This window comes from Nelusetta ayraudi, unplaced genomic scaffold, assembly GCF_046127955.1.
Source record: "Nelusetta ayraudi isolate G7.1 ecotype Tasmania unplaced genomic scaffold, CSIRO-AGI_Nayr_v1 ptg000033l, whole genome shotgun sequence".
In the NCBI taxonomy this organism is placed as follows: Eukaryota; Metazoa; Chordata; class Actinopteri; order Tetraodontiformes; family Monacanthidae; genus Nelusetta; species Nelusetta ayraudi.
This window is the reverse complement of record NW_027466083.1, coordinates 3,136,631-3,152,500: the sequence shown is the minus strand read 5'-3', so window position 1 is coordinate 3,152,500 and position 15,870 is coordinate 3,136,631. Positions and strand designations below refer to the sequence as shown.

At 45.7% G+C, this 15,870-nt stretch overlaps 1 protein-coding gene across 3 annotated transcripts in view; it reads left to right on the top strand.

The window, feature by feature from the left end:
* Nucleotides 1-15,870, top strand: part of cadm2a (cell adhesion molecule 2a) — a 181,852-nt gene that overhangs the window by 146,311 nt on the left and 19,671 nt on the right. For 2 of the 3 annotated variants that reach the window (XM_076031600.1, XM_076031601.1), the window contains 5 exons: nt 1,109-1,246; nt 9,842-10,003; nt 10,712-10,802; nt 10,899-11,077; nt 15,179-15,274. In XM_076031600.1, the coding sequence (XP_075887715.1) occupies nt 1,109-1,246; nt 9,842-10,003; nt 10,712-10,802; nt 10,899-11,077; nt 15,179-15,274 (666 nt within the window). The remainder of the gene's footprint in view (nt 1-1,108; nt 1,247-9,841; nt 10,004-10,711; nt 10,803-10,898; nt 11,078-15,178; nt 15,275-15,870) is intronic. The other variant, XM_076031602.1, reaches the window with a different exon arrangement.

Below are 15,870 nucleotides of genomic sequence, written 5' to 3'. Positions count from 1 at the left end.
AGGAATTGAACTAAAAATCCTGCTCTCATGTCTGAAATGCTAATGGCTGACCTCCGCTGGCCAGGTTTTGTTTTTATTTTTTTATTTTTATTTTTGCCACAGTGCCAACACACTCACACAAGCCCACCATGCAAACAGAGAAAGCTCGACAGTCCCCACCATGCGTGCGCTCACTCGCTCTGAGACGCACACACACACACACACACACACACACACATAGAAAGATTAAAGCGCTGCTGCCTGTAGCCACCCAGGGGGAACGTAACTGTAGAGACGAACATTGTATTTGATCTGCTCTCACTCGGTCTGCGAGGAGGAGGGGGAAAAAAACATCTATGGAGCAACACTTACTCAAATACTTAGGCATGCACCACCAAACTTGCTTAACCAGATATATAAAGCATACAGTCTTTGCACTTTAAACCCTGTGCATTCGAGACACTTGTGCGGAAAACACGTGAAAGCCGAGATTACTGGAGTCGCGTTTAATTGGATCTCGGCGTACTGTGACAGCCGAGCTGCAGGTGCGTTGTCGGAGGTTTGAGGAAAAAATAGGAGGAAGCAACGGCAGGGAGACCTTTAAGTCTGTTAATAGCCCTTTACAGGAAGTGCTGAAGGCTGAAGTCAGTCAATGGCATTGACTGTCAGACCTCTCAGCATGGGAGCCTTATTTTTTCCTCGTTGCACACCATCCATCCACCCATCCATTTCCAATACTCGCTTCTTCCCGAGCTCAATTATGAAAAGAGAATACAAAATTCCGATCCTGAAAGTAGCATATTTAGCCCTCTGTTTTAAGTCTCCTGCAAAATGAAACTGAAATCAAAACTGAATTCACTTAACGAGGAAGTAGATTCAAGCGACAGGAGCGGTTTTGAGTGAGAACGGTCGACCGCAGACTCTGAGAAACACACTCCAGAGAAATGGTGACATTTGGGAATGTGGAAAGGTGCACCCCTGCAGTCCGTTCCAGTGATCCCCCAGTATGTGGCGCTATAGCTGGAGGGGAGTCACCACAAAGGCCTGATAATGATAATTTCACATGAGGGCTTTTACCATCTGCATGTTAATGAGCTCCATCAGGCTGATTTTCACCTCCGTCCCTCAGGTGTCCCAGCGAAGCCGGAGATCGACGGCCCGACGAAACCCGCCATCGAGGGCGACCACATCACTCTGACCTGCATGACTCAGGGCAGCAAGCCCGCCGCCGACCTCCGCTGGTTCAGGAACGAGAAGGAGGTCAAAGGTGAGTCACAGCAGACAAAGACGAAGAAACCAGACAAAATGCTGCAGATTTGGACCGTGTCTCCAGGCCCTGATTGTGGTACAACACACACGCTGTTATCAGGGAGTGGCTTAAAAAAATAAAAATAAAAAATAGAATCACACCGACTCGCTGACTGGACTGCACACCTAATTTCCAACCTGCTCCGTCTCTGTTCGACTTGATGAAGCAGCCGCTTCGTAATTGTTTGATCAGGAGAGCAGGGGAGACCGTGGCAGAATATTGAAGAGATGAGAGCCAGCGCATGAAATAATGAAATGGGTTTTTTCTTTCTTTTTTTTTTTAGAAAGTGAGAAGCACATCATCTGTGTCAAATGAAAAAAAAAAAAAAAATGTATTAAAATAAAGCAAGAACTCCGTCGGGATCGACCGACGTAGCGACAGGCGCTAACGGTGAGGCTGCTCTGCTGTTTCACAGAGCAAATTAAAAGAAGATAACAAAATGCAAATCACCCTTTTCTAATTTAAGTGACTGCAAGTGTAAACAAAGAGATGCGAATAAAGCAGGGTTTTTTTCTCGCTCGCTGGCTCGCCCTCTCTCTCGCTCTCTCTCTCTGAGAGTGAAATTTTCATTATCTTTGTACAACCAAAGCATCGCTGCGGCTCAGTCGCAGGAAAGAAGCAGCCAACTGCCGCACGTCGCAAACGCTCAATTAAATTCAGTCATGTTTCAAGTAAAAGTAAAATTATTCAAAAAATAAAAGAATAATGCGGCTGAAATGGGAAAGGCAGACGCCGCGACGACTTCATTTCCGTGCGTATAGAAAGTTTTAATGAGGGACAGTTTATAATATTTGCATGTTAACTCCTGTGTGTCAGCAGCTTATTTGCATCATTCAAGACCTGCGGTGTCAACAGCGTTGTTTCCATCGCGCAATTAATTTTTTTTTTTTTTATGTTTTTTTTAAGTGTCCTATTATAGATTTAATGCACAATATTTTGAGATTTTGAGCTCACAGACACGGATAGAATGAGTTGTATCTTTACGGGAAAGCCGTGTGACAGGGTTGACTGTGGGAACCCGGCTGCTGTGCAAAGCAGATCTTTGTAAGGTGGAGCCGTTCTGGGGGAATTCAGCCGGAATGAAAAGCCACACGCGTGCAGAGATGGAAAGTGTGCATCACTTCCGGCCCAGACTTCCTCGTGTTCCATCTGTTTTTCCCATAAAATGAAATATCAACCTAACAGGCAGCTTCACATCAAGCGTAAAAATAAAGCAAAAAAGAAAAGCCCTGACCAGCCGCCTCATGTTGCTCTTCTCGATAAACTGAAAAAAAAAATGCGCACCCTAATTAGCAGAGCCAGCATGTTTCCTGAAAGGTCGGTGATTATCTTGCCCCAGCGGCCGAGGGGGAGGGAGGGCGAGAGAGAGAGAGAGAAAGAGAGAGAGAGGGGGGCTGTAATGCAGATGGAAATCTGGCCAGAGCAGAATGTTCTCCTCATTTACCAGAGAACTTAACAGGTAGTGGAGGTGGTGAAGGTGGAGCAGCGGTTGGTTGAAGCCAGGGCCCCACTGAGGACCCGCTGCCCGATTAGGGTCAAGCATGAATCTTCCCGACTCGGCTCAATCCTGTAGACTTTATGTTGCCGCATTGTTCACTGCTGAAAAACCTCCACACAGAATTTATCTTTGAGTTCTTAGTGATTTTTGGTGGTGGTTTTTGTTTTTGTTTTTGTTTGTGTTTTTTTTTTTTTTTTACCATTTTCTGTGGCGCACGTAGGATTTTACGTGGATGTGCTGGAATAAAAGCTTTTTTCGAAAAGATGAAAAAAAAAAGTCTGCTGCTGCCGCCTTTTCTTTTGGAAAGGATGTTTCTCCAGACTACTCCAGACAGCAACCTTTTTGCCACATTTTTCGTGCACACGTCAGATTAGCGGTGAATCCTCCAGACTTTTGATCAGATGTGGGGGGGGGTTTCCCCCCCGCTCCCCGCTCTCCTCGGCTCTCGGCTGAATCCCCCCTAAAAGCCGCCTCAGTGTCAGCAGCCTTCACATCCTTCCGCTGCGCCAGTGAGTCCCGGACAGCCGGCCTGATAGCTGGTGTCAGGGTTTCCCAGGGTCCAGATCAGCAGGCGGATAAGAGCAAATCAATGCTCCCCCCCCCGACACCCCCCCCCCCCTTAAGCAGATATTCAGCTTAAGTGACATCAGTTAAGGAAGATGTTGTTATGGAAAAAAATAAGTTTTGGAATACTGTTAAAACTTTAATATCATCAAATATGTCCAACAACCCCCCCCACACACACACACACCACCCCCACCACCTCTTTTTCCCCTCCACACGTCCTTTATTTCTCTGTTGTGTGCCTCCCTTGCTGGCCGACCTCTTCCCGCTCACCGCTTTATTATAAAGACAGACATAATATGGGACTGTACGTATTAGCATATAAATGTGGGAACAGCTGCCGGTGTCAAAGGTGAATCCGTCGCTGATCTCGTGATCGGCGCCTCGTCTTTTCCGCCAACCTGCTTGTCTGTTACTCACTCGCGGCCGGTCGCCGAGTCAGAGGTGTTTGGTGCTGGAGGCCTCGGCGCAGAGACAATAATCTGCCCTGTGCTGTCTGCTGCCTGATTGACACGCACTCTCTCACACTTGTGGAAATAAATTATTATTTTCTGCTGAGAATTTTTACCCGGCAGCCACAAAGTCTGCGAGACGATTTGCACACAATCAGTCCGAGTTGTTGAGAGGCGGGAGTGTCAGTTTGACGAATTAGGTAAAAAAAAAAAAAACAGTTCCTCATCATTACTGCAGATTAACAGCGCAGCTGCATTCAGAAGCGATGTCGCGTTCTGCTTTTGCATTTGCAATATGCGTGTAAATACGCGGCGGTGCGCAGGCCTGGCGGGTATAAGCTGCTTCCTCACGCTTAATGTCAGCGCAGCGCAAATCGTTTCTTTAAGTGCTTAGAACAAAGAAGTGCCATAATGCATTTTTTCTCCCTAAAGCTAATCCAGGAAGTTTTAAGCCGTATACTTTATTTAAGTCAGTAATGAGAGAATCTTCTGATGCATAAAGGGACGTCCAAAAGCCTTTATCGCAAACGTTTACAACGGCCGGCGAGAAAAGCCGCGCGGAAGTGTGTGTGTGTGGGTGTGTGTGTGTGTGTGTGTGTGTGTGTGTGTGCGTTCGATAGGGGGGGTTCAATATCTGCGTCTTGGAAGGAGTTTAAAGGTGCAAAAAAATGTGATGCATTTGAATGAGGAGCTGTGCACGGCAGTCCCACTGTCTCCTTGAAGAGGAGCTAATCAATAAACATGAGTGCAGGGGGCCACGCTGTTGACACACAGGCGTGCGTCCTAGTGCGTGCGTGCGTGCGTGCATGCGCGCGTGCGCGTGTGTGTGTGTGTGTGGGACTGCTGTGCCAGAAAAGCCGTGTGATTGTGGGTGACCATGCTGGGAATAGAAGACAATTGTGACATATTGGTGTGGGATCTGGGGGAAGGCGGGAGATTATATTACACGGCGGTTCCATCAGCCGTCGGCGCCGCAGCGAACGGACACCGGCGCCCTCGCCGTGCACGCGCCTGTGTGCGTGCATCTGCATAAACGCGTGCGCAGCGAGGGAGCGAGGGAGCTGGACGTATGGAGTGGTGTGAATTCGGCGTCTCTACACCTCCGCCCAGAATGATGTATTTCCATGGCAGTGACGTGCATCAACCCGCGGGGGGCCTCCGCCAATATCGCCGCTTGGAGGACTTGTTTACGCGCGGCTGGAGCGGAGGGATCGGCGCCAAGGCCGGTCTGAGCAGAGCCGAGCCGAGCCGAGCCGAGCCAAGCCGGGCGGAAGGAGATGAAATGAATATTTATTCCCAATAAAGGACGAGGACGTTTGGCGCATCAACGCTCCGTCTGACCTAAACCGAAGGTTTATTGCTTCATCCCTGTTAGGCGATGACTTTATTCCGAGTGGGAGGGTGGGCTTTAAAAAAAAAAAAAAAAAAAGACATTAGGATTTGAATCTGATCCGGTCACGGTCACATCTGTTTGACTTTCTTTTTTTTTTGTGAAGGACAAGGAAGTATTGCTGCAGACATCATTGGGGATATTTCAGGCCGCTGAATTTCCAGTTGATGGTTGTGGCCTCTTTTGCTGAGAAGTTGCATGAGCAGCCGGAGAAACATTTTTTTTTCTTTTTTTTAAAAACAATAGCACAGCCTTTCTCTTCTTTTTTTTAAGGTAATTGTCCTTGGCTATGGTGGTGATGGTGGTGGTGGAGGGTTTCAGAATGAGGTGGTCGTCATTATCGCCGTGGAAAAGAGCTTTTGAAGGGAAGTGAAGAGCAATAGTGGCGGGCACTCAGTGGGCGTAGCTGAAGTGGACGAGTAGAGGAGAAGCTTTTATTCGCACCATAGCAGCAGCTCAGAGAGTCAGTGCTTGGACTTGCAGGTGGCTACCATGCGTTCCAGGTTCTTGGGGAGGGTTAGAGGGGTGAGGTGGGGGGTGTGGGGATTAGAACCCATTTGTTTCACCCCTGTGTCCGTCCCTGCAAGGGTGGAACAAGGTGGCGCCTTAAAGCAGCACAACGTCTATCCGCAACCTCGGCAGTCCACCGCTGGCCCTCCTTCAAGCTCCTGTGAAACGCCACCAACCAAAAAAATTAATAAATAAAAACAGCAAAAAAAAAGAAAAAAGAATTTTCTTTATTATCTTTTTCATTCCCTTTCATTTTGGCTGCCAATCCTTTTAGGTCCTGTCTGTCTCAGCACACGAGGGAGGACCTTGTTGGCAGGCAGACAGACAGGCAGACAGACAGACAGACAGCAGTGCGACGGCCGCAGCCAGAGCGCTGCCAGGCTTTTGTTCAAGAAGAGGCGGGACAGGTAGAGGCACAGCGGCAGCAGGAAGCTTTGAGACAAATCAACAGATACACACAATGGGGCATTAGCTCTTTCTTTCCGCCTCTCTCTCTGTTTTTCTTTTTTTTTTTCTTTTTTTTTTTACCTGGTTGGTCATTTTGAGTGAGCGTGCGGGGGAGGCAAACAAAGCAACATGTCAAGCTGATTGTCAGACTGGCAGCAATAATTTGTTTGCTTCTTGAAAGTGAAGTTGTGGTAAAGCAGCCGTGACAGCAGAAGGAAAAACTGCCACGCTGTAAAAATGATGAAGAGATGGGAGTGGGGACGGAAGAAATAGTTTAGGTCAAATTGTCTTTTTATGTCGCAAAATTAGATTTTTAAGATTTTTAGGGTATTTTTTAAATTGTACACATTGTGGTAAAAATGTCAAATAAACCACAAACAAGCCTGAGTTTCAGTCTTGACGCTCAATTCAGCCGTTCTTATGATCTGATTGGATATTTAAAAGCCATTCTCACTTTTTAAAAGGTTTTAACCCACGCACGCACAAACAATGCATAACAGTGTGGACGCAGATTTGCACATTTTTAAAGGCACATTGCGGACAGAGACACCTGCCATTATGTGCTCAAAGTGGATGATAGAAACTTTTCAGCCCAATAATGGCGTTTTTGAGCATGATTCTGAAGGGCCACGTCGCTTTCTCGGCCAGCCACTTCTGTCAAGAATTACACTGAGACAATCAGTCGCTCGGAGTGCTTTCAAATTGCCGTGAGACAAGGAAGAAAAAGCAGAAGAAGGGGGGGGGGAATTGGACCAGACACTTATATTGCCGAGCAGACTCAAAAAAGAAAGTTGGTTTGGCCGGCGTCTTGGCTAATTTTGACAGGGAACCTTGTTGAAATCCAGCCGGCGGTGACAAATAGAGGAGCTCTGAGTGGAGATTAGCCGCTGCAGGAGAGCCTGTCATGCTGATTGGAGTGCTTGTATTCCAGTCTTTGTGAGCATAATCAAATTGAATTATTCAGTTTATTCAGATAACGGCTGTGTGATTTAAAATAAAATAAAGCTTGGCGCCGGACCAACGGGAGCCAGTTTGTCCTCCGGAGTCGGTGTAAATGATTTGGACCCAGCCGCTCCCCGACATCTCGTACGGAGTTTGAACACTGCCAGAAGTCCCGCGAGCGCAAAACTCGTGACCTTTCTTGCAACCTGTATTTCTGCTCCACGCGTAGTTTTTTAACCTGAGAGGAGTAAAACATGCGCAGTAAACATTCAGATGATGCCGTGTTGCTGCGACGCCTCTCGCCCACAATCCTGCTTGCACACTGCACACGGTGTCAGTTCTGTGGCGGCGGACACTTCTCGGCCTCACCGCTCCCTCTCGCTCGCCGTGGTCTCCTGCTATTTTCTCCTTGTGGGGGGGAGGGGAAAAAAACCTAGCAACGTATATTTCTCCTCCCCGCTCGCTCCCATTGGGTGGACGTTGCCAACGCTGCAGACCTGTCAGTCATTCATCTTTCGGGGGCGACAGGCGCACTCCCCCAGGTTTTTTTTTTTTGGTTGTTTTTTTTTGGCGGGAGGTACTGAGCGGGATTGTGGACTGGCACAATTGAGGTCGGGGGGTGTTGGGGGGGGGGAATACTCTGAAACACGGGAGTGGATGAGCGCAGAGGAGAGAAGGATGTGGAGTGTAAACAGCCCCTGTAGGAGAGACAAACAAAGGCAGCCGTCACCAGAACGAGAGCACGCAGACACTCGTGCTTTCCTGAATTTTCTATGATGAGCGTAGGGGGAAAAATTGGGGGGACGTCATTTCTCAAAGCAGCACCTGAATGCTGAGATAAGCCGTTCCGGCCCCAAAACGGTGTATTAATGTTCTTTTTTTCTGCTCTGGAGAACAAAAACCTTGTAGGAGTGCGGATGGACATGTTTGATATGACTTTGAGAGCGTTTGCTGCCTGGCGCCACGTGTGAGGAGAGAGAGCCGCCTCCGTAGGGCTCAGAGAACAGATGTGGCTGAGAGACAGAGAGCGAGAGAGAGAAAGAGTAGCTTTTTCTTGGAGGTGGATGCGTGAAGTTGGGAAAAGCGCTGGCAGGTAGACTGTTGTGGTTGCTGCCTTACAGGGGGGGGGAAAAAGGAAAGTAATTGATGTCTGGAACAGGGTGGTCATTTGCATCGCACAACGCCCACTTAACAGTTTCAGAGTTTTTGAAGAACATTTTGTGTCTTGTGTGTAGGCTGAGGGTTCGCGCAGAACAGGTGGAGAGAAAAAAAAGGCAAATAATTGACAGAAATCATCGAGTGTCGTCTGCTACCTGAGCACAGCCACCGCTCCTCGTTTATTTTGGTATGAGTCTGTGCTGCGATCAATATGGAGGACGACGACCTTCTGCTGAACTCCAAGTAATGTTGAGCGAAGGAAGTGAGATAAAAGGTCTGCAGAGGAAAATGTTTTGTCTTCTTTTGTTTCTGTTTGTGTGTTTTTTCTGTCTGAGCATCATTCTGTTTCTTGGCAAGGTGTTCACACCACCCTATGGATGCTGTGAGAGCCAAGCAAACAGAGGTGCAGCCAAGTGTTTGAGCCACTGCGAAAGTCTTCCTCATGTTGCAGTGCATGCAGAGGAGGCGGCCTGTGGGAGCCAGAATGAAAGCAGAAAGAGATTCTGCTGTGCGCTGAACTCCACAACACTGTCGTGGTGTCGCGCAACAACCAGTAGCAGTCAACATCAACGCTAACACCGACTGCAGAAACTGTAAGCGAAGTCGTAGTTTACAGGAAAGCAAAATAAAACAGAGGAAACGCTGACGCTCCCAGTTAGCCTGTTGGAGACAGTGGAAGGAAAGGTAAGCAGTGTGAAAGCCGACTGTCTGACCTCATGGTTTAACCAGGAGCTGTCCAACTCCAAGGCATCGCTGCTTTCAGGAGGTGATGGATGACAAAGACCTTAAAATGATGGTCAGAATTTTGTTGTATTTTCTTTTTTTTTTTTTTATGTGAGAGAAGGTCGCGAATCTCTTTTGGCTTCTGTGGGCTTCTATGATCAAGAAGGCAAATGAAACTTAACATTGAAAAAGAACCATGAAGAGTCAGGATCCAGCGCTGCGGTAATTTCTGGTTATTAAAATGCACAGAGAGGTGGATCAGCTGTTTGGTGTGGATTATTAGGCAGGTGTTTTGGGGGAAACAGGCTGCACGGACTTTGCATAATGACGCTTTCCAGTGAGGCTGATTGAAGTTGCTGCCAAGAGCCTGATTGGCCTTGGCAAGGGTTTCCTTTTCATTCATTTATTTATTTTTATTTGTTGTCCCAACGAGGCTGGAAATGGATGTTGTGTGGGACTGAAGAAAGAAGTCGGTGCCTGAAACTGTTTGGTCAGATTCAGTCAGTGCTCGACGACATGGCAGAGACAGATTTAATGTCAGAGGGAGGCGTTAAAATGCAAATGGGCACCTTATCAAGGTAACTCAGACAGCTGGATCTCCACCTAGAGGCGACAGGTGTGCAGTGTTTCTTCTCACTTTTTTTTTTTGTCTTTTTTTTTTGCAAAGCTCTCGCTGGAATGATGCATTATTTCCTAACAACGTCTCTGTCGGTTTGCTGTTGTAGCGCAGAGTGTTGCTGGATGCATCTGAAACACCATGTGTGCCAGTGTGTGCCAGTGTGTGTGTGTGTGTGTGTGTGTGTGTGTGTGTGTGTGTGTGGCCAAGATAAATGTGCTACATCCTTTACAATATGCAACTGTCTCCGAAGGTGCCAAAGAGGTGAACGCGAGCGGGAAGACGTTTACGGTACGGAGCTCCCTGCAGCTGCATGTGGACAGAAATGATGATGGAGTGGCCTACACCTGCAAAGTGGACCATGTGGCCCTCACGCAGACACCGCAGCAGGCCACTGAAGTGCTGGAGGTCCACTGTGAGTACACACACGCACACGCGCACACACACACACACGCACGCGCTCAGAGGCCGACAAGCACATATCCCCAAGCGTACATGTGAAGAATTTAGAGGGACATCAGGGGAAATGAAAGATGCATGAAAGGTGCATGTTCCTGGCTGCAGAATTTTATTTTCCTTGCTACAGCTCAGAATTGAAAATTTTCATTATTATTTTACAGGACAAATCTAGCAGTTGTATCACATTTATAGCTATTATCTGTTTTGAAACATCATAAATAATTTCTTGCTTTTTTTATTATTTTATTGCATCCTGTCGGAATGTCGGGCAATTGCAGCCCAGCATGTAAGATTTTCTAGTACCTAGTGGTGGCAAAGCGAATTGCAATCTATGTTCGGCGTCACATCCATGGCACTGATGCCTAGAATGGCGTGACAGACTGCAACCTGATTGGCCAGCGGCGTGACTCGTCCTCTAGACAGCGTGTCACTGTGGTTGAGTGGGCGGAGCTTGTGTACGCTTGCGGATGTCCACACACACTCTTGAGTGACTGACTCAATGTCTCAAATGACTCAAAAGCCCCTCGAGAGCAGTGAGTTATGTAAACCTGAGTCAGTGAATAGAACTGGGTTTGTAAATCACCACTTCAGGCTTTATTACTCATTAATATCCAAGCAAAAAGATATGACATATCTAAATATGTGCCTTCTCTCTCTGAACCAGACGCCCCCCGTGTCGAGATCATCAACTCCCTTGCGGTCCCCCAGGAGGGCCAGTACTTCAAGCTGGAGTGCGTTTCCCAAGGCAACCCCTCGTAAGTCGCTCAACATCGCGATCAGCCGTCAGACTAGATGCTTGAGACGGGTACGAGCAGCACCTCTCTAACCCTCACCCCTTCAAAACCTCCAAGGCCGGATCCTGTCATATGGACAAAGGACGGGGGGGAACTCCCCGACCTGGACCGGATGATCGTGGAGGGGAGGGAGCTCACCTTCACCTCGCTCAACAAGACAGACAATGGCACCTACCGCTGTGAAGCCAGCAACCACCTGGGGACCAGCACTGGCGAATACATCCTCTACGTCTACGGTGAGTTCAGAGGAAAGCTGCTGCTGCTGCTGCTGCTGCTGCTGCTGCGGGGGCGATCATGTTTCCCTGTGATCACAGGCAGGGGGAACAGAGAGAAATATTCAACACTTAATCATCAGACAAGGCGACAGATTAAAGATCTGAGCAGCTAAGAAAGAACAGTAGAGTAGTGTGTATGTGTGTCACATATATATATATATATATATATATATATATATATATATATATATATGTATATATATATATATATATATATATGTATATATATATATATATATATATATATGTATATATATATATATATATATATGTATATATATATATATATATATATATATATATATATGTATATATGTATATATATATATATATATATATATATGTATATATATATATATATATATATATATATATATATATATATATACATGTATATATATACATATATACGTATATATATATGTATATATATATGTATATGTATATATATGTATATATATATACATATATGTATATATATGTATATAGCGCTTCCATTCGGCGCTTCCATTCGGCGCCCACGTTAATCAATGTGGTGGTTCACGCTGGACGCGAACAAGCGCGCGGCTCGCGCCATGCAGTTGTCGTTTCGGCGTCTGCTCTATTTTGTGCGCGAGCCGCGAGCGATCCTCGTCAATAGTACAGGAAGTCGTTAAAAAAAAAACGAGAAAATCCGGTGAATTTTCAAATTAAACTAATTTCAAAATTAAAAACCGAATGACAAATTCGATCATATTTGTATGTTATATTTGTCAGTACATTGTATCAGAGTGGGGGATGAATAGTTCAAGTTCGTGTTGAAAAGTAAAATATACAAATTTTGGTAGTACTAGTAATCATTACTATGTAATGTTACAGTTATGCCCACCTGTTATCTTTGTTGGGCTTGAGTTTATAATTATTTTTTTTACCCTGTGTGTGTTTTGTTTTGTTAGTACTTGTCATTGCTACACGAATAAACATGCTGCATTTGCAGAAAGCAAGTATTTGCCTACTCCCATGTTGATATGATTATTAAAAAAAATGGGAAAATATCAGTTTACGGTAGATTTAGAGCAGATAAAAAATATGCGATTAATCGTGAGTGAACTATGGTAAACCATGCGATTAATCGGATTAATTTTTTTAATCGACTGACAGCTCTAATATATATATACAAAAATACATATGTATATGTATTTACATACACATCATACTTAAGTAAAGAAAGTAATCTATTTTCTTATGCACACACACACACACTAGGACTGAAATTTATAACCAAAGAAGCAGGATTATAACGACCCCGATCTGCATGGTATAACAGTGCTTGGAGTGATTAGTTGTACAATCTCTCACTAGGAGAATAAGGGCCTCAGGTGACACCAGTGCCACCGACGCCTTTCCTTAAATAAACCTGCTGTTGCACACAAGATCCTTCATGCACTCTCACACTCTTTCTCCCCATCTCTCTCTCTCTCCCTCTCTCTCTCACACACACACACACACACACACACACACACACACACACCGGGAGGTAAATGTGTGAGGGGGGCAGAATTTAGTGCTGTGTTGTCAGGAGTATCACCAGGAAGGATAAGTAATTACTAGTAACGCCAGGGGAGAAAAGGGCTGTGAGGAAAAATAGATAGCTCATCCTTTTCTTCACTGCCATTTGTCTCGTGGCGAGATGTTATAAAGCGTTAAAAAGAAGAAGTAGAAGAAGGAGGAGAAACAGAAGATAAGAGTGGTGACAAATCTCTTTAGCCCTCACAAAATCACTGTGTGCGTGCTGCCAGTCCAGCAGGAGAACAATGCAAAGCAGCCGATGAGACAAGAAGCAGTGCTGGTTCTGTCTCACAGGAAGGACTTTGAAAGCGGGTTTAAATCTGCTGGAAGAACTGCGCTCGCCAGCAGTCCATGACAGCTGCAGACCAATCACCAGATGTGGAGCCAGTGAAGGTGCCAGTTTACCACTGTGGACAGGTTTGGACCAAAAGCAGCAGCACTGAGTCCAAAACAATAGAATAGGAAAGACATTCTCCCGTCCACCTGACCCCCAACCACCACCACCACCACAGTTGGTTTGATGCCTATTTCCCAGGACACTACGGTTTACCTGGGCTGTGGAGAGGCAGATAAGAGAGTTTTATTATTAGGAGGTCGAGCTACAGGCCCAGTCACTGCCGCAAGTGTCTGTAAAGAACATCATGTGAGTGCATCACTGGCAGCAGCTGGGTCAGATTACCAGGCAAATACAGGAAATCGAATTTTAGAAAATGAATTTTTGAAAAGGTCCAACAAATTCCTACCTTTCATTAAAATGATCTGCTTTCTCATCGCTGATTAGTTGGCTGCAATCCATTGATAAGAACCCCTTTGATTTGATCGGACTTGACCAGAAATTTCCATTTTTCTTTCTCTCCTAATTGCCTCACGTCTTGTCCGTCTGCCCGGCAATTCCCTCAAATGCCATCCGAATATCCCAACAAGGGCAGTGATGCTATTAGGCAGAGAGTTTTTTTTCTTTGTGTTTTTCTTTTTTTTTTTAAACTCAGCAACAACGAAAAGCCAAATTGGGGAAAGTGAGGGTCGAAGAGTCCTATTTGAATTCATTACGTGTTCTTTTTGAAATGGCAAGCGGCCTGTTCCCGTCCTTCATTAGTGATTAGCGCACCTCTTAGCCTTTCACAATTGCCGCCGTAACTCTGAAAGAAAACCTTTTTAGCGCAGGGACGTCCTCTCTGCCCGCTCTCGCCACCATGACGTCTGGTGATTCATGTGTCGGGGGGGGGGCAAAAATGTCACAGGGACCCGCCTCCAGCTCAGAAAGCAGTGCGACATAAACACAAGATGAAGAGTCGGGGCGGTCTTCTCACCTTCTCACTTTGTCTTGCTGCCAGTTTCTTCTTCTTCTAATTAAATGTGTGGCTGAAAGAGATGCGACAGCCTGCGACAACAAACTAAATATCAAAAGAGTTTTTTTGTTTTTTTTAGATTCCTAATGTAAAACACTTTTTTTTAATGATATACACTGAGCTTTTAGAAGCCATTAAAAAGAAGTTTCATTCCGCTTTAATGGCCTCCTTTTATGCGGCCGCCATTTAATGTCTGTTTCTGAAATATTTTGGTTTTACATTAGAGGGAAACCGGAACCTGTCAGTCACACAAGCTGTATCTTAGAAGTCCAAATGCATTTGGGTTCCAATGTGTGTTGTTATTATAGAAACCATTTTATTTTAAAAAACCAACCAGTCCTGGATTGAAAAATAACTTCCTTGTCAATCCAATAGCCGTGAAATTGCTCTTGAAGACAAAGTATTTAAATCATTCACCCCCCTCAGAGATGTTGATACCCAAAAAGAGTGCAAGGGTAAAGGCTCGGCTACCTTTTTTTTTTCTCCTCAAGTCATACTTAATAGCATCTGCATGCATCATTTATCAAATGACTTTCCTTATCAGTGCTGGCGAGGTTCCCAGCACGGGATGTTTTCATACCAATGTCGGCCAACATTAGCGGTTTCACCGCTAATCCTTTCCTCTGGCTGCACCAGTGTCCCTCACATTTAAAGACAGCCCATTTGAAACCTTTGGAATTTCTTATTTCTTTTAAAAAATTCATCTTTGCTTGGTTTTTTGCATGCAAATGTGACTCAGGCCAAACTCCGAGCCAGAGACAGTCGTGGAGTGTGTGACGTGAAAGCCGTTAACCCGGCGTTTGACCTGGTTTTAATTCGCCGGGGTTCACTCAATATTAATAATCTACACACGACACACATGCATATTTCAGTGATCTGTGAAAAGCGTCCGTCCGGATGAGTGATCGGGCTGACCTACAAGTTGATTGAGTGAATGCGTGTTGTGCAGAGCGTCATGTTTCATTAACAGTAATCCATTTCTGCTTTTATGCCTTGAGTTGTGTATGTTTTGATATGTTATGTTTATTTGCCTTGTTTTTTTGTTTTTTTCCTTTGGATCAGTGGAATTTGTGTTATTGCCTACCTGCGTACTTATTTCTGTTGTTGTTGTTTTTGTGTATGTGTGTGTGTACTGTATGTCTGCCTGCATATATGTGTTCACCAGATGCCCCCACCACCCCGATTCCATCCACCACTCCCCCTCTCCATCCCATCCCTCCAGACTCCACTGCACTATTAGACACCCAGGTCTCAGTCACAGGTACAGTACCACCCCAAGCATCTTAACACAAATAAAAACCTTTGCTCCCTTTTCTCTCACTTCTCTCTGTCCTTTCTCCTCCTCCGTAGCTCTTCCGCTATCTTTCCATTTCCCTCCTTCTCATTGGTGCGTATTCTTGTCGGAGGAGCGTCAAACCGAGAACATCTTTAGGCTTTTTATTATTTATTTTTTATACGTCAAGCTTGTTATTCAGACTTTGCTTGGCCTCCAAGGTTCTCTGACTCATTGTGTGAGTCTGTCCACTCCGCTCTCCGTCCGCCTGGCATTTCAAAGGCTTTCCGCACATCTCTGGCCTCCCTGAAAACTTCAAAGGAGAAAAAGTGTTCACGTCCAGCTCATCACGACTCTTAATGCTGCGCCGCATCCAAGATAATTCCGGTTAAGCATTTTTCCTTTAAAATTGCTTTCCCTCGGTTTGCATTAGCGTCCAGCAGCACCGAGACTTTCTACTCCCCACGTTGTCGGCTCGTTGTGTATTCGCCCTGTGGGCCGCAGCGTCGGCAGTCAGATGGCAGACAAATGTTTCAGCACCCCTGGCTATGAGAAAACGGCCTCTGTGGGTAGGGGTTGAATGT